Consider the following 24,846-nt stretch of genomic DNA (forward strand, 5'->3'; position numbering starts at 1 on the left):
ATTCATAGAAATTCATACTATATTTTAATTCAGGCTAATAATAAATATAATTTTTAATATATTTTAATCATAGTATCTTTTGATATCTTTTCATTTTAAATATAAACTAGATTTCCACCCGCACAACCGTGCGGGTATATATTTTCACATTTATATATATAAATATTTGTTTTACATAATTATTATATATTTTTAATGTTACTCACATATTTAAATGTTTGTATAATTATACCAAATATAATAATTTTATAGTTTTCATGCTGTAAATTAAAAATCATCACATATATATGTTGCTTATTATATATTTGTCTTATTGAATTTGCGTTTGATTACTAAACTAAAATTTTTAATGCATGAAACAACATATATGAAAACAATTTTGTATTTAATTTATTATAATCATGATCCGTAATTCAAATCGCTAGATTTTTTTAGTAATTTTTTAATGTTTATTAATTTTATATAATAAATTACTGTATATTAAAAAGTTTATGATAAGTTAACTTTTTATACATGTATTATATAGTTTACTAACATCAACCCGTTCTACCAATATATTATATTTTTAGCATAAATATTTTATATTTATGAAAATAAAATATGTTAACTTATCAATTAAAAATAATTTTATCATATTTTGTTCAATATAACATTTTTATTTTAAAATGATAGATATTATTATAAAATTGATAAAATAGGATATAATTTTATTCTTTTAGTAACATTTCATTACTAATTACAAAATTAATTGAAAATATTTATATTCAATTTATGATAATTAAGATCTTATTATAATCTTTTTCAAGAGATTTGTTAGAATTTTAAAAAAAAAATTAAAAAAAATTAAAAGATATAAAAGATATTATGATTAAAGTAGTTAAAAATATTATGTATATAGTATTAGTGATATACATTTAATATAAAATTTAAATGATGGTCCAAATATAAATATCACTCATCAAAAAATCATGATTTTTATTTTATTAGAAAACAAATTTGAAAAAAAATTAAAATAAAAATAAATATTTATTTCTAACAAAATCTTTTAAAATTATTAGTAAATGTATTTGTGAAATTAATTAATTTCATTTTATTTAAATTTTCGTTTATAAACCAAAACTATATTCAATTTTAATTTTTAATTATATTTTTATGATAATTTAAATTAAAACTAACTAACTTTTGAAAGTAAATTTAAAAAGATTCTAAGAAGATTTTAAAAAGATTTTGTTAGAACATTTTAAATATATTCATTTGTATTTCAAATAAAAAGATAAAGATATTAAAAGATATAATAATAAACTTATGTTAAATATAATATTTTCTAGGAATGGTCCAAATTAAAAAAAATCACACATGAAAAAAAGTCATGACTTCTGTTTTAATATATAAGATATATTTATTTTAAAATTATAACAAATCAGTTTAAAAAGATTTTTACAAGATCTTCATTTTTGAAATTATATTTAAATATTTTCACTAATTTTGAAATTAGTTTAAAATATTATTATACATTAATATATTCAGTTATATAAAATGAAAAATAAAAAATCTAAAATATTTTAGTTATTATATAATCATAATCAATCATATTAAATTAAAATTATTATATTGAGCTAAATATAATAAAATTGTATTAAATTTATATATTTATATATTTTATTTTCGTAATTATAAAATATTTATGTTCAAAAATAAAATCTAATATGTTGGTAAGATGGGTTAACATTATCAAACTATATAATACATGTATAAAAATTAACATGTATTTCTTTAAAGTTAATAATATAAAATCTTTGTAACTACTTTAATCATAATATATTTTCATTTTAAATATAATATATATTTATATATTATATTTTAAAAATTCTAATAAATCTATGTAATATTTAAACAATAACTTAATGTATTTGAAGTTATCGTTTAGAAATGAAAATATATAAATTATATCCTATTTTATGTACTTTTATAGTCATGATCATGTTAAAATATAATTATTATACTAAAATAAATATGATAAAATTATATTCAATTGATAAATTTATAAATTTTATTTTCATAAATATAAACTATTTATTTAAAATATAATATGATGATAGAACGACTTAAAATTAACAAACTATATAATACATGTCTAAAAATTAACATATCTTACACTTTTGTATATACAATAATAAATTATCTAAAATGAATAAGCATAAAAATATTGGTAAAAAGAAATTCAGTTTTGAAATACGGGTCAGAATTTAGCATAAATTAAATACAAAATATTTTTTTAAATATATTTTCTCATGAATATATTAATTTGCTTAATAACTAAATACAAATACAATAAGATAAATATATAATAAGAAGTGTCAAATGCATAAGGTTTAAACAATTAATTAATTATAACATGTAAATGATAAAATTATTGTATTTGAAATAGTTATATAAATATTTAAGTATATGATTAAAATTAAAAATATATACCACTTATGTTCTAAAACAATAATTTATGTATTAAAAAGTGAAAACAAACACCCGTGCGGTTGCACGGGTCAAAATCTAGTTCACTTTTTAAAAACGCTTAACTAGAGACTAGAGTCAGAGTCGGTCATGGTAAAGTGAAATAAAATATTAGTTTTAGGTTCAAGTTAATAAATATAAATATATGTTTTTAATTAAAAATCATTAAAATTTTGTTAAAATTGTTTATGGTTTTCAAAATCTCATGGTTAATTTTGAACGCGACAAATGGAAGTTTAATTTGTCCAAGACAAACAAATGAACGTTACGCGTGATCAGGTAGGACTGGAAGTCTGGAAATTTGAATTCTGTGATGCTAAAAAATGATTAAAAAAAATAATCGTAGTAAACAAGACGTTGAGCGTCATAACAATTATCAAATGTAAAAACTAGTACTAAAAATCAGAGAAAGGGCTTTTGACGAGAGTAACGAGGCTGTGTGCGTCTCTGTTTCCAAAATCTAAAGGAATCAATAAATTAATTAAACAATAATGCAACACTTCTTACTAGTATAAATTATTTCAGTGACAACATTTCCCACTAAAGAGAGATTTCAGATCCAAAATAAAGCTATATAATAAATTCGCCGTTATATAAACGGCCGGGGACTTATTAGCCAATGATCTACAAAATCGCAAAGCCCCTTTGACTTTGACAACACACATGAGAAACAGTCCTTAATATTATAGTGTTAATATGAAACAACTGTTAAATAATTGTGTCAGTGAACTAAAGGTGGTACCATTGTGTGAATCTAATTAATATTTTAGAATGACATACCTTATAAATGTTTTAAATCGTACAAATGTAATCAACAATTTTCATACTCTAGTTTCGTTCGTAGTGTTTTTTGGATTAGCTCTCTCGAATTAACCCGAATATACAAGATTATTTAAAATTTTCCGATATATTTTGCTTATTCTATCTCTTTTTTTAATGAAGTTTATTTTATCTTTCAGAACTGCTTTTGTTAGTAAACACGGTCAAAGACGGATGAAAACATGAATATGAGACCGTTTGATAAGTGAAAACTAAAGGAAAATACACATTTACTTAGAAACATCACAATGGTCGAGAACCTTTAAAACAAAACTCAAAACTCATGCGGTCTATTTCTGATCCACCCCCAAAAGAAACTGTGCTGCTTCTATCAAAAGACATGGTCGAGAACCTTTGATGCTCGAGGAAGCCAATCTTCAGCTTCTCGTGCCTGCCTTGAAGACATACTTGCATTCCCTACTGCTAGTAAAAGAAAAGACATCAACAATTAATATGACATCAACCCACATCAGTGCTAAGTGGATTTCAGCTAAAACAAATAAGCAAAAAAATTTCATTAGTATTTAATTTTGTCCAAAACTATATAAAACAATAAATTTATTTTTACAAAACACAATGTCCCACTAAAGAAACCACTACTTAAGAAAATCATAACTAGGAGAAGTTTTACAATTAGCTTTATATCAAAAATAAAATTAGAACATAAACTCCTTAAATTTTAAAAACTGGCAAAAACAATATCATTTGACAAAAACTTATTAGTAATAACAACCTAGTTTTAGTAATAAAAGGATATTGGAGAATTTGATCTGAACTCATTACAATCCAAGGGCTACGATTAAAAGAAAAGAAAAACATATTGGATAAAGGTCGGCAAAGTAAAATAAAGAAAAAAGGAAAAAAAGGGAGACTTTGGTTTAGCTCCGAAGCTTATATATAAAAAGATGGTTACCTCATCAACATGTTCTGCAACATGGCTGTCGATGAGTTTAACAAATTTTATTTAAGAAATTGTTACTTAATTAATGCCTTTGTCCGTTTATAACAGAATAAAAAACAGAACCTAACTTTTGTCTTTGTCCTTGTAGGGAAGAAGGTTGAGTTTGTGGAGGCTCATAAGGCCGTTTGTCACTTTCAAGCCGGGCGGAAATTTTACATCACATTCGAAGGCCGTGAAGATAATCAGCTACAGCTGTACCAGGCAATGATCCAATATCATTCCATCAAAACAACTCAAGTTGTCTTCTACAGGCCTAAACCACCCAAGGTAATCCAAACTCACTTCTTGTTTTGTTGCAACCATTGATCTTTTCCTAGTATAAAAAGACTATGTCTAGCCTTTTTTACCAAACATGAATTTATTGTCTTCTTCATGGTTTCAGGCTATGTAGGCGCCCTATATGCAACCCGGAGTCATCTCTACACTGGTGGCTGCTGCTGGTGTTTTATGAACTCCATGATTATTACTCCCTCTTTTTTTTGATATTTTAGTATAAACACACAAATTTAAAAAATATATATATTTTTATTAAAAATACTTGATTACAACAAAAAAATAATAAAAAATAGTTAATCATTACTATTCTGAAAAAATAAGACAAAAGATACACATTGACTTTTAATATTTTAATCAATTGATTTAATATTTTTTTACGTAAAAAGCTTCAAAACATCATACTTTATGTTTAGTTTACTTTTACTTTTCTTTTCTTTATTTCTTTTCTTTTTATTTCTTTTTTTATTTCTTTTCTTTTTATCATTCCATTATTTGACGTCAAAAAAAAACATCATACAAATTGAAACAAAAATATTTTCTAAAACATCGTACATGCTTTTTTTATTTATTTTCTACTTTCTCAAAGGTTACAATTAAATGCACTTAAACTCATTGACTTTATCAAATTCGTATTAGTGAATTAATAGTTGATTACTTCTGAATTAGACACCCTTCTATCACTTACAAAAGAGTTAATGTCAATGAAATTTTGTTACAAAAAAAGAAAGAAAGAGAAATCTTCTGAGATCTTTAAATGTGTCAATCCATCCTCACCGATCAAGCCTCACTCAAACCAACCTTTGGGTACAAGGCACTAACGAATAGGGACTTGTCTTCCTTTCTGCTGATTTGTATCATTACTTTGCCTACACCATTAACACCCCATTCTGTTCCCCGGGCCATTTGCACAATCCAATAGTGCTTGCCTTCTGTGTCTCCAGCAGTATAGGTATTGTAACCCAATACTTCCACGACATGGAGTCCAGACCTCCGCATCTTTTTGGCTGACTTCTTGTTTGATGTACTTCGTCGAAGGCAATCATATATACTCTGCATAATCAAATAAAAGAAAACCACAATCACCAAATTATTGTTTTGAAAATGAAAAACATAATCAAATAAAAAATATACAAGAGGTTTACCTCTCGGTGATCTTCTAGTTCAGGGCAGCATTGCATCACCGCAAGAATAGACTGATTCTGGAGAAGCAAGATGAGATCTTTTTCAACAATGTTGTCAATGTAAACCAGGTCATTAACCTTATACACAAATTCTTCATCTACATGTTTGTGAGTGCATACCAGCTCTTTGTCTACATTCCCTGTCCATGGGCAAGATGCCTCAGGGACCATCCCATAAATTATAGAGATAATTTGAAACAACTGCTAAATTATCGTGTCAGTGATCTAGAAGTGGTACCATTGTATGAATCCAATTAGTATTTTATAATCAAATACCTTATGTATGTTTTAAATCGAGCAGATGTAATAAACAATTTACATACTCCTCTAGTTTCGTTCATAGTGTTTTTGGTATAACTCTCTTGAATTAACCGAATATCTATACTATTATTTACGAAGTGATTTTTCACAAAGAAACTCTCGTGTTAAAAGTTAGTGCGGTTAATGTCGTTGTTATCCCTAGTAAATAATTATATAAAATTTATAATAAAACTAACAACGTATTCTATTTAACAATGTATATCCCTTATATATCACTATATATACAGCGATGCCAATAGATAAACATAACTTAATTTTTTTACCATGTAAACTAATAAACTCAATTTGGTTATAAACATGTGTAGATATAAAACATTATTGTTAGTATTTCAACATGTGTATAAACGTTATTATTAATCTTTCGTTACAAGTTATTATTATGTTTCTGGTAGAATCATGTTTAATGTTTTTTGGTATGAATATTATAAGACATATTTGTGGTAGTATGTATATTTTTAATAACAAATTTCAAATTAAATTTTTTATATTATTTATTACATTAGATAATTAATTATAGTTGTTGCTCAAAAATAATAATTAATTATAAACTAATAGAATAAAATGCAGTTTAATTTTTGTAATAACTATTAAAAACAAATAAGATAATTCTATATATAGTGTGCTGTTATTCGAAAATCATATATATTTTTCTTGAATAAATTTTATTCAATTAAAAACTTGTTACATCAAATGCTACTGTTTTTGTATTTACAAACTTTACTAAGAAACCAAGAAACAGCTTCTTATCTTCATATTCTCGTGGCCAACCATTTACTCAGCCCTTCTTCTAGGTATCTTGTACGTTTTACTTGCATTAGAAGCAGCTTCAGACGGATCAATTTATCTACTAGCTTTGAAAGAGTTCTTCATCCATCGACTGTTCTCTATGCCTCCGAGCATTACACTCCCTCTGAAAATCCTATTTTAATAAATAAAAATTAGAAAATAAATAATGCATAATTAAATACTAATCAACATATATATATATTGATGTAAATGTTTTTCATAACTTGATTCTTTGATTTAAATTTTCGAGAACATAAACAATAATTTACCATAATAGTTTTTATACTAATAATATATATGATAATAAATATTTGTAATATGATTATCGGGCAAAACACCTAGTAAAATATTATTTTAAAATTTCCGATAGTATATACACTGGTCTGGTCTGTTAAATTTTATTTTTTGTCTGCTGGTCTTGCTGTTAATTAAAGCTTCAAAATGTCACAAAGACTGAGGTTCAACTAACTACAGTGCTTTTCATTTGAGCAAAACAACAGAGCATCAAACCTGATATCAGAATATATATACAGCATCAACATCTCGTTCCTTTAAGAAGTCTATTATGTAGCTAAGCTGGTGAACCTAGACCAAGATATAGAGAAAAACGATCATCTCTACTCACGCTTTTGGAAATAGCCTTTCGAAGTTAAGTTTGTTTTGCACGATACAAGCTCGAATGAACATAGATTGGAGAAAATCGATTAAATGCAGATATTTGTCAAAAAATGTGGGATACTTCGGCCACTCCAGATGAATTTTGCATGGCATCAACATCCAATACGAGATTTGCAATCTGAGGGGCCGTTTATACTTTCATAATGTGCAGTGTGCTTCTTTCAAACTTTGGACTGCCCAAAGTAATTCTTCTTAGTTCAGCCATGATCGAAACAGTTTTTCGCATAGGCCGGTGAGAGCATCTGTCGCGTGAAAAGAGGTCAAGCCCATGTGATTATTCTCTTGCAATCCAGGTTCCTCCTCCCACAACATAATGACGATGCATGTTGTCACATATACATCCACTATTGTATATGTAATATAATTTATAACATGTAAACTTTCACCTCTAACCCTAAAAGATTGGTTATGTAAAATAAAGTATGTGCATAATGTTATCAACAAGCAAAGGCGTGCCTGATATACATTTAAAAGCGCATTTGCCTTAGGCCCCATAATATATTATGATTTTAAAGGCCTCCAATTTCACGAAAGTGTGCGGGTGTCCTAGTGGTTTTGTTGTTACACAACCGATTTTTAATGTCCCACGTTCGAGTCCTTTACTTTACTTATGTCTTTATTTTATTTTTGTTTTGATGAGAATTCTTATGGAAAGTCAATCGATAATCTTAACCAAAATTAAACCACAAACGAAAAATAAATGTTTTTTACTTATGGTGTTCATTGTTTCGTTTACTTTCAATGTCACCATCATGTTTTCTTACGCAGTGATATTTCTTTATTCTCTTTTCTAGTTGGTAATAGTATATAATGTTATATTTTATGCTTTTGTTTCAGTTTTTCATATCGTTTCAAAACTATATTTTGTACTTATCTATACTATTAAAGCAGAATCCTATTGTCATAATTACCTTAGCCTGCCCTTTCCTTCACTAACATTGCATGTTTCATTAAGGGTAATTAAGTAATATTAATAACAAATCTATATTGGGTCATTATTTTTGGATTCAGCCCACATCAAATCTCTCTTGGGCCATTTGGGTCTATTAAAAAATCAGATTCAATTCTCACTTTATTTTTCCTTTGGGCTATTGAGTCCAAGTTCAAATAATTTTTTTCAACTATTATTAATTATTATTTTTTTCTTTTCTTAATATAATTTAAGCATTCATAAAAATATGAATTTTTTTATTGAAAAGTATAAATCTTTATTAAAAGTATATAATTTTTTTAATTAAAATATTAACCCCATAATAAAATTAATTTATCAGAGTTATACCAACTTAATTCATTAAAAAAATAAAGTTTAATTTTTTAAACATAAATAGTCATTTAAAATGAGATACAATAAATAAAGATAAAAATTTTAAGTCTTTTATAAAATAAAACACAAATATATGAAAATGTGACATTTACTAAATATTTGTCAATTAAAAAAATAAATAAATAAACCCGCGCTTTCAAAGCGCGGGTCAAAATCTAGTTAATAGTTATATTAAAGGGCCTCAGTTTTAAAACTCGCCTTGGGTTTCTAGAAACCCTCGCACGGCACTGTCAACAAGGAAAGACATCCCATAATTATTTTTCGATAACCAATAAGGGAAGACATAATTGGGCTAATATCTATAAATTACATATCCCCAATATAATAATAGATAAACATTTAAAATTTTGTAACATGTAGTTTGTACTAATTAAAAAAATATTCTGCTGAATCATCATATAATTAGAATGCTAATTGTGCTTACGTGGCAGTTTTAGAATCAATTGAGAATTTTGTTAATCCAAAATTAAATGCTAGAGAATCCCTTATATATTAATTGAGAAACATTACAACATTGTTTTGTAGCCATGTGTCACCGTGAGAATAAAATTCAGAATTTTTAGTGAAATTGGTTAGTCCATCTTAACTTATATTATACCTTTTATTAAACTAGCTATTAAATTGATAAATAGTGTACACAAGAATATTCTCGCACTTTCCTTAAATAAAAGCTACGGAATTGCCTAATATGATTAACATATATATGAGAATCAATGATTATGAATAATAAATATTTGATAATAACTTTTGTCTCTTAGCTCTTTTTGTTTAATTTTATATTATTAAAAGATATTAAACAACTACATTAATCATATAATAAAAAATAATTTTTTTATATGTTATATTTTGAATTTTTAAAATGACTATAAATTACTAAAAACGTTAAATGTTTCACACTAAAATTTTGTGATTAATGGTTTAACTATCACTAGGCTACCTCGTTTGGGTTACATTTTTTATAAGTCTCTTGTAAATGACATAATTAGAATCACCTAATAAATTCCAAGATTTCTGGCAGCACTTTCCTTTGCATATCTGGTATAAAAAGTGATTCTAGTCTCTCTATTTGATTCTTTTTTATATATATTTTATTCTGATAAAAGCAAAGCAAAGTAGATTCAAACAAAACACAAGTATCATACATACATGTTTTAAGTTAAAAACGACAATAGTAAATAGCACAAAGGATAGAATACAAGAGAGTCAGTGAGTGAGAGACCCATAAAACAAAATAAAAAGAAAGATCCCATTGGGTTTGCTACTTTACCCACACCGTGATTGATGGTCACACTCCATTGTCCACACTCTCACCACCACAAGCTCTCGATATTCTACAAAACCACTCGGCATCTTTTTTAATTTCACTTTCTAAAAAGCTGTTTTTGGCTGGCAGCAGTTTATTCATTCTTTTAACTCGAGTTTCACTTTTGACCCTACTATTTTCCACTTTTATTAATTTCACTCTCCTCTTCTTTACGCCTCAACTAACTTAACGACGAAGCCCTCACTCACTCATTTTCCTTTATATATACACCACCTCCACGCCCAAAGACACAACAACTCCCAACAGAACAAGAAATGGATTGGTTCTCATGGTTGTCGAGAACAAATCTCGAACCTTGTCTCATCCACGAATACAGTCTTTCCTTCTCCAAGAACGAGCTCGAACACGAAGACATTGCCTACTTCAACCACGAGTTTCTCCAAAGCATTGGCGTCTCCATCGCCAAGCACCGTCTCGAGATCCTCAAACTCGCGCGTCGAGAGCGCAAGAGATCTCCTCTTCTCACCTCTCGCTCCATCTCCAGAGTCGTGGTTGCCATCAAGAAAACAAGCAGGTGTGTCTCTGACCACGTACGCGCATGGATCCGCTGCGAAGAAGAGTCTTCTCGAGCTCTGGTGCTTGTACCTAAGAGAAGCAGTGGGGTCGGGAAGTGGAGAGGAGGGTTTATGAAGAGAAGCAAGAGATCTGTGATGCCGAGTAGCGCAAATGGTGGAGGAGTTCATAAGCAGCAAGAGGTGTTGCTGTTGACCAATGGGACTCCTTGTAGGATCGATAGCTTCTCGAGTCCCATGGTTTTTGATTACAGTTTCAGGGAGGAGATGGTTTATAAGGAGAACAGCCAAGATACTTATCTTGAAGAGATCAAGTGGGACTCCATGTTTCAGAATCTGAAACCTACTTGAAGTTCTGTTTCTTTTTGTTTCTTGATGGTGAGAGATGAGGTTTTAGTGTTCGTTCTTCCATCAGAAGTTTTGCATCTGTTCTTGTGCTTTGAGTGTGTGTGATTAGTGCTGTTGTTAGGCTAATTAGTTTTGTTAATTTTTAAAAAAATAGGATTGAGTGCTGAGTGTGTCAGGTCAGGTGAGTGTGGGTAATCATGTTGTGTAATGAGTCTTGTCTCTTCATTCTTTGCTGTTTGCCTAAGTCTTTGTTCCAGTCAAAAAACTTTCTTTACAGCTTTTACTTTTTACCACTTTTACAGATCAAGAATGTGACTAGAAAGTATTAGAGCACCATTAACCTAGCACCCCAAGTGGGGTGCTTATTTTATTTTTATTTTTTTTAGTTTTTTGTCTGATTTAAAAAAAATAAAATAATTAAAACCGAGCCATTCGCAGACCGCCACGTGTTAGTGGGACCCGTGAAACAGTACAAGACCCAACAAAACCCGACGCTTAATCTGGCGTCTTTGGCGTCGCTGCTTCATCTTTTGCTGTGGAGCCCACCCTTTAGCACTTCTCCAAGCGTCCCCGTTAATCCTACCCTTAGTAGAATAAAAATTTTACTCTAAACAATTATTTACTCTTGTGTTAAAAAAAAATTATTTACTCTAGGTTGAACTAAAAAAATACCAGTCAAATAGAATATAACTTTTCATTATTACTCTATGGTACTGATTACAAACAGAATAACATACACTAAACATAAATATACTAGATAAGAGACCTGCGCAAATGAAATTGTAAGAAAAAAAACAACTCAATTTATTATATTTTTTGTTCATAATTTCCATCGGACGTTATATATAAATTATAAAATATGTTATGTTTAAGTTCTATGTTTAATTAGGGATATTGTATGTTTATAAATACTTGTATAGAGCAATAATTTAGTAACAAACTGATGGACTATAAAAAGTGATGGACCAGTAATATTACTCTCGAGTTTTACCAAAGTTATATGATTTTACTCTACATTTTTTATCTTTCTTTTTCACAATTTTTATTTTACTCTCATTTACTCTCATTTATTCCTATAACAAAGCTGTTGTTACACACATAAGTACATTACCATGACATTAAGCCTAAGTGATCTTTACTCTTAAGGTACCCTGAAAGATCTTGAGCTGTACAGTGACCGATAAACTGGTCTTTTCCTAACAGTCAATATCACCCCAAGGATCGCTGCAACCTCACAGACGGTAGCTAGAATCACAAAAGTCAGCCTGAAACACTCAGGTCCATAACAAGTCGAGCTTCCCTGCCTAGTAGCCTCGGCATCATACAAACGACCAGCTACCAAACCGGAGAAGAAAACTGCACCAATTGGGTTTCCTAGGATCATGAAAGTGTAGATAATGCCGAAATGTTCTAGTCCAAAGAGCTCAGACGCTGTCGGAACCATGAGGGAGTACTGAAACCCGTAGCAAGTGCCTAGAAGCGCGGTTGCGGGATAGAGAGTGGCGGATGCAGAGAGCGCGTAGAGGATGAAAGCAAGCACCATGAGAATCTGCGCTAACGTCATCCACACGGTTCTTGGCATTGCTCTTGACTTGACAAAGTGCTCTGAGATGGCTCCTGAGATAAGCTGGCCGATAAAGTTAAAGAAACTGAAGAGGCATAAGAGGACTGTTGTGTTCTCAATGCCGACAGCAATCCCAACCTGAGCCAAGTTGTTTAAAACCGTCACTCCAGAGCCAACACCGAGGAAGTAGAGAAGCCACAGAAGCCAAAAGTCAGCTTTGATGAAAGCTTCTCTCAGTCTAAAATCTTCTCCTCTCCTCGGTGGTCTCTTCCTCTCAAACGCCCCTCCTCCCTCAGCTAAAAGGGTTTGCACATCTGACGCATCATCATCCTCCTCCATCTCAATGAAACTCCCAAGAGACGAGGAGGGTGTAAGAGGGTTTGGTTTCTTCTTGCGGAAAAAAACGTCATCTTCACAGGAATGGCAAGAGGAGACACAAGAAGAACCACCACTAAACCCACCAGTGCATACATAACGCTGCTCCTTACCGAGACCACATTGCTAACCACAGTGATTGCCAGAACAACGACAGCGGCTAATACAGCCATGGATTGAGTGAAAACGAAATGAACATGCTCAGACGAATCCTCTCCAGAAGCAGGCGCACAGGGTCTAATGAAGGACATCATAGCAAAGCAGACAACAGGGATTCCGAGAGCAAGAAACAGCAGCAAATTCGTAGAGGACTGATCAAGAAAAACGTTGTATATCACAGTGTAAACCGCTCCACCAATAGCAGCATACCCTTTGAGTATTCCAGCGACAGTACCTCTACTGAGAGGGAAGTTCTTCATGTTGGTCACTAAAACAGCTGTCCCAAACCACGCATTGCTGTTAGTAGCCACTATAAGCGCTACCCACAGCTACAATTCACAGTGAACAAAAAAGATCATTTTTGTATATACAACTTTTATTTAAATCATTAAAACACATCAATATACTATCATTTTTTGATTCTGAATGTCTAAGTTTTGTTTGTTTTGAAGTAGTTGAAAGCATCAATTAGAGATAATCCAAGAAGACCACCGTGGGTCGGTTTATCCGCGGGGGTATAGGTCGAAAGCATCAACTCTGGACTCTCTCTTGGATCTCTTGTCTGATTTTATCTCTGGTTCACAGCTAATGCCATGAGAAAACCAAACCATTTTTCATTATCCTATTGGCAAACGACGTATGCAACCTGTGGTATGTTGGTCTGTCCGGTAGCTCTTTATTTGGTTTCTGTCTATCAAGTAATGATAGTTTTACGTGTCTCTCACAAGAGAACATACATAGTTTTGCCCCAAACCAGATGATCACAAAACCTTGTGTTTCTGCCTTTGCATGCCTTGTGGAACTGAAGATATAACCCAATATCAACAGGGAATCATTGTGTTTGCTTCCGTGATGGCTACTCTTGGACTACAAGTTTTTGCTAGAGTCAGGAAGGCAACTAGTCTCCAAGTTATAACCCAATTCTTTCTTTTGTTAAAGATAGGGATCATGGCCTCTGTCACCAGAGTGAAGTTCCTACTCATGCTTTACTGCAGAGGTTTTCAGAACGTGATCGTTAGGGCCTACGCTCAGGATCACCTCTTTGCGTTGTCACCAATTCAATCGGCTTAGCAACAACTGTCTTGGCAGTCAAATTCTACTGGTGGATTGATCTCCTTGGTGCTATAATATTGACACATTAAGAGCCTACACTTTTGGGTCGCACTACTTTGTGGAGGTGGACATTGTTTTGACAGAGGACATGAGACTGCAAGAGGCTCACAACATCGGAGAGACTCAAGAGATGCTCGAGCAACTTGTTGAGGTGTAACGCGCTTTTGTTCACATAGACTTTGAGTTCACTCATCGTCCTGAACACAAGTATAGTTAGTTTCGAGCTTTGTAGAAGAACACAGACCAGAAAAAGATTCAGGAGGTGAATGATATAAGTAATCTTCTAGTGTTAGTTCTTTAGTTTATGTTCTCTTCACGTCGTTTTGTCTGTATGGACATAGAATTAATATTGTGTCTCTAAGTACGCGAGTGATGTGGGTATAAGTGTGCATTTTGGTTTAAATTCGGGTTTTGTTTGAGTTTGATCCGGTTTGGTTCTAATAAAACTTCAATCAAAACCATCTGAAATTACTTGGTTTGGTTTGTGTTCGGTTCAGTTTATTGTTTTTGTTTGTTGTGGATTAGTTCGATCAATTGATTTTTAATTTTGTTTAAGTCCGTTTAATAAAATATAATTTATTGTACATAAATCAATTAATAATTTAATCATTAAATTTTTAGTTTCAGTATCAAAACCATCATAATAAATATTGTAGAATAAGTAACCCAATTTTTTAAAAGCATTATCTTCTAACATAGTATAAGTATCATGTGTAGTTTTACGATTTTGATGATAATATAGAAGTCATATTTTTAATTGTTTAGGTTAGATGGTTAATTATGTTAAATTTCAATATTATTAACTAGTGGTATTCCGGCGCTACGCGCCGGGTTTGTATGTTTTATCATTACATGAATTTGTAAATTCATTTTGTAGATTTCGTAAAGAAAATATGTTCTAAAATATGAAAATGAAAATATGTTGAAAAAAATGATATTTTTGAATCTACTTAAATTTATATATACGAATCTACATATACGATCAACAATCAACAATCACTGTTCGTGTTATGTAACGATAAAAATTTGTTTGTGGCTATCGTTGTCTAATTTGAAAATCTACTTTTGTAGTTGCTATTTGTGTCGAGGCAGTTTCCTTTTAAAAATGTGACATGTTATTGCATCAAGGAAGTCATAGAGATGATCTTATTCTGGGTAGGTGTCGATTTTATAGTTCACATAATGTTAATAATGTCCGGTGTTTATGAGCATATTACAAAATGCTACTTGTTTGACAAAGAAAACAAATACTCAGATACAATATTTTATTGGTTGAGAAAATAAACGGGGTTGTTTATCCCTACGTTAAGCATTATTTGATGATGTAAAGTTATAGGACGCATTTCAAATGAAATAGACAATTTTAAATTTTTTCATTTGCGTACAGTAATAGTAGTAGTCGCATATTAAGAAATTAGAAGAGTTCAAAAAGTTTGATAAGAACATATAAAATTTTACAATGCTTATAAATCATTTATCAACTAATCCGAGATTCATACTATTCTATAAGTTTTGAAAACTACCTTTCAAAATCCTATAAAATGACAAAGTAGAGCAAAATCCATTTGTTTCAAGTCTCCTCTCTCGAAGGCGTCAATGACCATATTGTAGGTGACTATGTTCATGAATTCCATCACGGCACTCATCTTCTTGTAGTTTCCTCTTTCCCCATATGAATCAAGGAGGATGTTGAATGTTCTGATATTGGATTTGATCCCAAAGCTCTGAAACATGATGGAACTATTTTCGTATGTATTATTGTACGTCTATTTCATTCTCAAGCACGTATCAAGCAAAAGATCATTGGATTTGTTTTTTACTATCCAGTTGCGTATGTTACACAAGCTTCTTCCAACTTCCTCAGCTCGAGAAATAGCCAAAAAGAAGATACACAAGGAATGCTAAAGCTACAACATGTATTACCACGTTAGGCGCAATTATTACTGTTGAACCTTCAGAACAGGAAAGGTAATGACGTCTCTTATACGCGCAGAGTTTGTCAACAGCATCACCTGCCTGTCAATACCAGGCCTCTAGGAAAGACGGAAAAACAATAAGAGAACTTATATAAGTACTTGAGCATACAAAGCTTGGTAATGTTTTTGACTATGAAAATTAAGCAACGTCAATACTATTAATCTACTCGTATACAAGAAAGAAAATAAGATATAGTACCATTCCAGAAGCAGGAGGAGGCATTCCATATTCCCGGGCAGTGAGAAAGTCTTCGTCTAGGGTCACCTCATGAATCATCATCTTTTTTCTTTGCGTTTTGTTAAGGAGTGTTTGATGCAGCCGCTGCTCGATTCGGATCTGTAAAAATAATTAAAAAATATTTTTTTTTAATTACTAAAATTTTAAATAATACTTAAATCAATTATTAATTTTAGATTTATACATATATATATATATGTGTGTATAATATTTAAATAAAATATTATAATATTAATTTATGTATAAATATTAATATATCAAATATTAATATTAATGATATTTAAAAATTTAATATATTTTTAAAATACAGATCCGGATATCCATATCTAAAAAATTAAGATATCCGAATCTGGATTCGATTTTGACGGACCGTGATTTTACTATCCAGATTCATATTCGGGCACTCCAGATATCCTATTTATGGAGCGGATTTGGAGTGGATCTCGGATCAGATCCGGATCCCGGACAATAATTTCAGACCTATGTTATGTATTGTCATGCTTGTCCAGTTGCAACTTTTTACATTAATGTACATGTACTTGTCCGGACTTTGCAACTTTTTACATTAATGTACATAGTTGTAATTAGATTATGTTAATTTTTAATATGAATTTATTTATTTGTTTATTTATTTTTACTTTCCCACAAGCTTAAGTCTTGTGCTTCTGCTTCTGCTTCGTGAAGCACCCACACTCACTTCACATGGTCTTCACGTCTAGTGCTAGCTATAGGCCCTACTCATTGACATTTGTTATCATTATGTATGTTTATATTAACCCTAGAGCTAAAAGACCAAACAAAGCATAACTCGAAAACCTCAATTTTTATCATCATTACTTGAGTGTATATGTTCTTCATTATCTCCAAGACTCCACAGAGCATACAAACCGAGATGTGTTAACTTACCAGTTCGGTCTCACTCGAGTGTTAGGAGAATTCAAGAAGTGGTCTCCAAGGTTAGAGCTCTGGGGTCGTCTTCGCTAGAGTCGGAGACCATGGTCCGTGACGGTCTCTCTGGTCTCACTGATCTTTATACATGTGTAAGCGAAGATCTCTTCAAGTTTTCTCCTGAAACTCAACAAACTATTCTAAACAGTGGCTTGATGGATGAGCTTCTTGAAGTGTTCCTGAAATACTTAGAGGTTTGTGGAGGAGCTACAGACGGTGCGTCGAGGATAAAAAAGAGTGTCGTCAACTTACATCTTTAGCTTAAAAACAAATGTTTTTCATGTGTTTACTGCAATAGTAGGTGTCACACCTATTTTGATGTTCATGTTGTGAAATGTAATTGTTGTTTTGTATTCTTATATGTTGTTAAATAACATGATAGTTTGATTATTTTAATTTGTGGAAAGATCTCTTGATGAGCTTTCATTATTTGTTCGCTTTTATTTTGCTTAGTTCTCAAATTTGTCCATGTAAGCTTTACCGATCTTGAACTCTTCCCTTCGTAATATTATTAAGTCGTATAGTTTTTTTTCTATTTATTTTGAAGTAATATTTTTAAATTATATTATATATTTTCACTAAATTAATATTTGTTGACGAATTGTTTTACCAAGCACAAGTTCTATTAAGTAATTTTGTTAACTTTATGATTTTATTTGTTATATTATTATTTTTAAACTGATTTTTTGTAAAATATTTATTTTGATTACATATTAATAATTTATTGTGCTTCTATCATTTTCTGGTTAATTTGTCTATGCTTGAAATTGGTAACAAAAGAAATATATGTGAGATTCCCTTTTATTATTTTTCATGGTTCTAGGTTTGATGAAATTTGAAGAACTATATTATAAATATTTTTTTGTGATATTTTCTATTCATCTTTGAAATTTATGTATTTTAGATTATCTATACAATTAACTAATTTACTATTTGCTAAATAGTTTTTACCAAGTTGAAGCTAGTTAAGTATTTTCACTAAATATTTATTATTTTATTTTGTTATATCTATTTTATTTTGGTCAAATTTTTGTTGTTTCTAATTAGTTTTTGATTTTCCAACAGATGCCTCTTTTTTTTCATGTATATGAATTAGAATCTTGTGTGGCAACAGCAAAAATAATGTCTGAACTCATGGCCATTTGGAAGCACACATAGTGTGGACTTGCTAAAGTGATGGAACATGTTCGAGGCATGAATCAAAGCTTTTGTATTGTGTATCAAAGTTGTGTACTTAAGTTGGTACTTTCCCAAGTAAGCAAAGAAAAAGTCGTATCTTTACAACCGGAGCACAAATCTTATACGGTCAAAGTTGCACAGCTTACTAAGCTATTAGATGCAATCCTAATTTTCTCTTCTGTGGTTTTCATCATATGTTTTCCTTCTACAGTCAAGATCGGAGGACTGCAAAGAAAATTAAGGAGGTAAAAACACAATCAGCAACATGGATTTGCAATATATAACGACAAGAGAGTAGGAAAAAGACAAATGATCACCTGCAACGTGATAACGTTGTACAGAGACAATGCATTGTACCAAATTCAATGAGTTTGACTGCTCTCCCAGTCTTGCTGGACCGATTGTTCCAGCATCGCTTTAGTATTTTCACTAACCACCAATCACAGTATTTTTCTGAACCTCTTCTGTGAGTTTGGAGCTCCGGTCAAACAGGAAAAGCAAAGAACTAAATAGTAGAAACATGTTTGCATGTAATGGTAAAAAGGCTTGTCCTTGTCTTCTGTTATATCTGGGAAGAAGAAAGATGTGTCAAATCCCAAAAGATTAAAACATAAAACATTATAGGACACCACAAGCAAAAGGGAAGTAAGTGCTCACATTTACCATATCGATTAAATATCCTGGTAAGAATTCACTTGTTGTTACAAAGAAAGTCTTGTACGTTTAGAGTTCAACGTGCAGATCATCCTGAGTATGCCACAATCATTCTCCAAAGCAGGCTTCAAGATCTGCACCAACCATTAAAGTATTTACCATGCTAACTATACGATTTAGTCTTTAGACATAGGCGCAATTAACTATTTTTTAAAAGCAAAACTTACTATTTGTTGGACATAAACTTTCTCATCTGGAGATTCCTGACAAACATGAGCACACAAGGTTTGTAAATGCTTTCAATGTTGGCTCCCGCCATTCATCACTGTCAATCGCGGAATCTGAAATTAACAAAAATCCATAATAATAAAGTAAATCTATCATTAAGTATTGATCATCGAAAACTTGCAGATTCCAGACAAGAATCTCATCGGATAACTCTAAAACATGCAATCAAGGTGATAAAGAAGCTAAAATGTTTCTAATCTTACGGTGTTCAAGCAGAGGTCAACTTTTAAATCAGCAAGCAAGATGGAGGAACTCGCCATTGTTGGAGATGGTTACTAACAGAGATCATTCTTTTTGATTTCGGAAAAGATACTCTGTTCATCGCTGCGAGCATACACATTTATAAGCGGAGCGTCCTTCGGTTACCTTGGAAGAAGCTGGTGAGATTGATTCAATGCTTCAGAATGGAAGCAATGGGTTAATCACGTTAAAGCTCTGATTAAAGAACATATTAATGCAAGGTGAAGGCGTTACTGTGAGTTGGTAGGCGTTTTGTTTTCTAGAAAACTTGACTGTGAGATGCGAAAGAAAGTCGAAAGTGAGAAGATGAAAAAAACCCTATAGTTCACTGGGTTTGAGTCTATAACACAGTGATTCTACAAGCCCAGCAAGTTCAATATATTACACTAAACATGAAAACATCCTATGCTTGCTGTCATAACAAGTCGAGCTTCCCTGCCTAGTAGCCTCGGCATCATACAAACGACCAGCTACCAAACCGGAGAAGAAAACTGCACCAATTGGGTTTCCTAGGATCATGAAAGTGTAGATAATGCCGAAATGTTCTAGTCCAAAGAGCTCAGACGCTGTCGGAACCATGAGGGAGTACTGAAACCCGTAGCAAGTGCCTAGAAGCGCGGTTGCGGGATAGAGAGTGGCGGATGCAGAGAGCGCGTAGAGGATGAAAGCAAGCACCATGAGAATCTGCGCTAACGTCATCCACACGGTTCTTGGCATTGCTCTTGACTTGACAAAGTGCTCTGAGATGGCTCCTGAGATAAGCTGGCCGATAAAGTTAAAGAAACTGAAGAGGCATAAGAGGACTGTTGTGTTCTCAATGCCGACAGCAATCCCAACCTGAGCCAAGTTGTTTAAAACCGTCACTCCAGAGCCAACACCGAGGAAGTAGAGAAGCCACAGAAGCCAAAAGTCAGCTTTGATGAAAGCTTCTCTCAGTCTAAAATCTTCTCCTCTCCTCGGTGGTCTCTTCCTCTCAAACGCCCCTCCTCCCTCAGCTAAAAGGGTTTGCACATCTGACGCATCATCATCCTCCTCCATCTCAATGAAACTCCCAAGAGACGAGGAGGGTGTAAGAGGGTTTGGTTTCTTCTTGCGGAAAAAAACGTCATCTTCACAGGAATGGCAAGAGGAGACACAAGAAGAACCACCACTAAACCCACCAGTGCATACATAACGCTGCTCCTTACCGAGACCACATTGCTAACCACAGTGATTGCTAGAACAACGACAGCGGCTAATACAGCCATGGATTGAGTGAAAACGAAATGAACATGCTCAGACGAATCCTCTCCAGAAGCAGGCGCACAGGGTCTAATGAAGGACATCATAGCAAAACAGACAACAGGGATTCCGAGAGCAAGAAACAGCAGCAAATTCGTAGAGGACTGATCAAGAAAAACGTTGTATATCACAGTGTAAACCGCTCCACCAATAGCAGCATACCCTTTGAGTATTCCAGCGACAGTACCTCTACTGAGAGGGAAGTTCTTCATGTTGGTCACTAAAACAGCTGTCCCAAACCACGCATTGCTGTTAGTAGCCACTATAAGCGCTACCCACAGCTACAATTCACAGTGAACAAAAAAGATCATTTTTGTATATACAACTTTTATTTAAATCATTAAAACACATCAATATACTATCATTTTTTGATTCTGAATGTCTAAGTTTTGTTTGTTTTGAAGTAGTTGAAAGCATCAATTAGAGATAATCCAAGAAGACCACCGTGGGTCAGTTTATCCGCGGGTGTATGGGTCGAAAGCATCAACTCTGGACTCTCTCTTGGATCTCTTGTCTGGTTTTATCTCTGGTTCACAGCTAATGCCATGAGAAAACCAAACCATTTTTCATTATCCTATTGGCAAACGACGTATGCAACCTGTGGTATGTTGGTCTGTCCGGTAGCTCTTTATTTGGTTTCTGTCTATCAAGTAATGATAGTTTTACGTGTCTCTCGCAAGAGAACATACATAGTTTTCACCCAAACCAGATGATCACAAAACCTTGTGTTTCTGCCTTTGCATGCCTTGTGGAACTGAAGATATAACCCAATATCAACAGGGAAGCATTGTGTTTGCTTCCGTGATGGCTACTCTTGGACTACAAGTTTTGCTAGAGTCAGGAAGGCAACTAGTCTCCAAGTTATAACCCAATTCTTTCTTTTGTTAAAGATAGGGATCATGGCCTCTGTCAGTGTCACCAGAGTGAAGTTCCTACTCATGCTGTACTGCAGAGGTTTTCAGAACGTGATCGTTAGGGCCTACACTCAGGATCACCTCTTTGCGTTGTCACCAATTCAATCGGCTTAGCAACAACTGTCTTGGCAGTCAAATTCTACTGGTGGATTGATCTCCTTGGTGCTATAATATTGACACAGTAAGAGCCTACACTTTTGGGTCGCACTACTTTGTGGAGGTGGACATTGTTTTGCCAGAGAACATGAGACTGCAAGAGGCTCACAACATCGGAGAGACTCAAGAGATGCTCGAGCAACTTGTTGAGGTGGAACGCGCTTTTGTTCACATAGACTTTGGGTTCACTCATCGTCCTGAACACAAGTATAGTTAGATTTCGAGCTTTGTAGAAGAACACAGACCAGAAAAAGATTCAGGAGGTGAATGATATAAGTAATCTTCTAGTGTTAGTTCTTTAGTTTAAGTTCTCTTCACGTCGTTTTGTCTGTATGGATATAGAATTAATATTGTGTCTCTAAGTACGCGAGTGATGTGGGTATAAGTGTGCATTTTGGTTTAAATTCGGGTTTTGTTTGAGTTTGATCCGGTTTGGTTCTAATAAAACTTCAATCAAAACCATCTGAAATTACTTGGTTTGGTTTGTGTTCGGTTCAGTTTATTGTTTTTGTTTGTTGTGGATTAGTTCGATCAATTGATTTTTAATTTTGTTTAAGTCCGTTTAATAAAATATAATTTATTGTACATAAATCAATTAATAATTTAATCATTAAATTTTTAGTTTCAGTATCAAAACCATCATAATAAATATTGTAGAATAAGTAACCCAATTTTTTAAAAGCATTATCTTCTAACATAGTATAAGTATCATGTGTAGTTTTACGATTTTGATGATAATATAGAAGTCATATTTTTAATTGTTTAGGTTAGATGGTTAATTATGTTAAATTTCAATATTATTAATATCTAGTTAATCTAATTAAATATATTTTGGTTTTAGGTTTGGTTTGATTTAAAACCAAAGCAAACCGAACCATTTGTATTGATAAAACTATAACTGCATGGTTAGGATCTATACATTGGTTTGGTTTATGTCGGTTTGAATTTGGTTGCTTCGGTTCGTTTTTTCACCACCACTAATGTGGTTTAAAGAGCTTGAGAATATGGGGGGATAAGAAATCAAGGATTTTTGTAAAAGGTAGAGACAACAAACTCATATATTTCAACAATGTCTTCTCGATGGATTCCAATGTGTATTTCTTGAACAAGACGAAGAAGATAAATGCAGAGATCAAAAATTCAAAGAATAAGAATAGCAAAATTGATTTTCTGAAATATTTGTCAAGTTCTTAAAGATAGTTTTTTTTCTTCAGTTCTCTGAACTCTCTCTGAATATCTACGCTAGAGGTGGAATTTCCTCTTCACTACTTTTAACTACAAATTGATGTCAACTCTCTCCAAAATCCTTTTCATAACCTTTTTTTTCAAAAAACTGTTTTGAGTCCAATAACACTGGATTTGATATGGGTTGTGTAAATTGTTGATTGAATAACATGACATTTCAAATGATTTTAATAATTTTACATAAATCTCATGTTCAATAACACATGATTTGGAAAAGTATTTAGAAATCATTAGCTGAATAACAGAGGATTTTAATAAAAAAATCAAAATCTCCTAAAAGTCCAAGTTCAATACACCCCCTAGACACTTTTCACACATTCAAATATGATTGAAATGTATTTATGTTTTCATTAATTATAGGGAAATACTCTAGGATACCAATAAAAAAGTTTATGTTACAAATATAGATTCTAAGGATAAAAATGTTTCATTAAATAGATAAATATACATTGATACTTCTAGGGTTAACTAATCCAAACCTTAGGGTTTAGAGTTAAGGAGTGATGATTTAGGATTGAGATTTAAAATTTTATAAAATAAAAAATAAATATTAAAAATTTTAAAATAAAAATTTTAAAAATAGTTTCAAAAAGTATTTTCGAACTACAAACAGAAAATTTGAATTTTTTTTTTGAAAAAACAAAATTTAAATGAAACATTTTGGTCATATAAACATTATAAAAAGTTTGAATTTGAAAACATATAATCTAAAACTATAAAAATAATTATTTTTTAGTTTATTTTTTATTTTTTATATAGTTTATATATATATAGGGTATTAGAGTCTTTTTACCTATTAAATAAAATATTTTGATCATTTTCCTCCTATTGGTCTATTTTTGTGATCAAAACTTGAAAATAATATATTTAGGAAAATTGCCTTTAATTATATCTAATTGGCCAATAATATTTGAGATAAATAAATTTATTTATTAGATCAATGCATCTTACAATTAATATTCAACTAAAAGTAAAAGTAAAAATTGCATTAGAAATCTTTTTTTTTTGGGCAAATTTTTTCAAAAAAAAAAATTGCATTAGAAATCTTAGACGACATTTCTTTTGTAACAGAAAAAAATCTAAACATTCTTTAAAAAAACAGAGGGAGTATGTTATAAGTCTCTTGTAAATGACTTAATTAGAATCACCTGGTACATTCCTAGATTTCTTGCAGCATTTCCCTTTGCATATCTGGTATAAAAAGTGTTATAGTCCCTAGAGTTGCTCAAAACAAAAAAAGTTCTCCGATTTAGTTCTACTTTTTAATATACTTTAGGGCTTACTTGCCAAATAACTAAAAAAAATAGAAATTAGATTTGAAAGAAAAAGAAAGAGAGATAGGAAGAAAAAGTAGGAAAAAGAGAAAATTTTTGGTTAGTTAGTAAATTTATGGTTCTCTAAGTTAGTAGGCCTAATTTCTCTATATTTTATTCTGTAAAAGCAAAGCAAAGTAGATTCAAACCAAAACACTAGACAGT

At 31.7% G+C, this 24,846-nt stretch overlaps 1 protein-coding gene and 4 pseudogenes across 1 annotated transcript; 3 read left to right on the forward strand and 2 right to left on the reverse strand.

Moving 5' to 3' along the window:
- The first annotated feature begins 9,666 nt into the window (after positions 1–9,666).
- On the forward strand, positions 9,667–11,321 carry LOC103872362. The gene has a single exon (XM_009150718.3). The coding sequence runs from the start codon at positions 10,433–10,435 to the stop codon at positions 11,039–11,041; it is 609 nt and encodes a 202-aa protein (XP_009148966.1). The 5' UTR covers positions 9,667–10,432; the 3' UTR covers positions 11,042–11,321.
- Positions 11,186–13,549, reverse strand: LOC103872629 (annotated as a pseudogene).
- A 205-nt stretch (positions 13,550–13,754) lies between these two features.
- On the forward strand, positions 13,755–18,184 carry LOC117125918 (annotated as a pseudogene).
- LOC117125919 lies at positions 17,957–21,418 on the reverse strand (annotated as a pseudogene).
- LOC117126042 lies at positions 21,323–23,991 on the forward strand (annotated as a pseudogene).
- Positions 23,992–24,846: the final 855 nt, after the last annotated feature.

The sequence above is a fragment of the Brassica rapa genome, chromosome A06 (genome assembly GCF_000309985.2).
Source record: "Brassica rapa cultivar Chiifu-401-42 chromosome A06, CAAS_Brap_v3.01, whole genome shotgun sequence".
Lineage (NCBI taxonomy): Eukaryota > Viridiplantae > Streptophyta > Magnoliopsida > Brassicales > Brassicaceae > Brassica > Brassica rapa.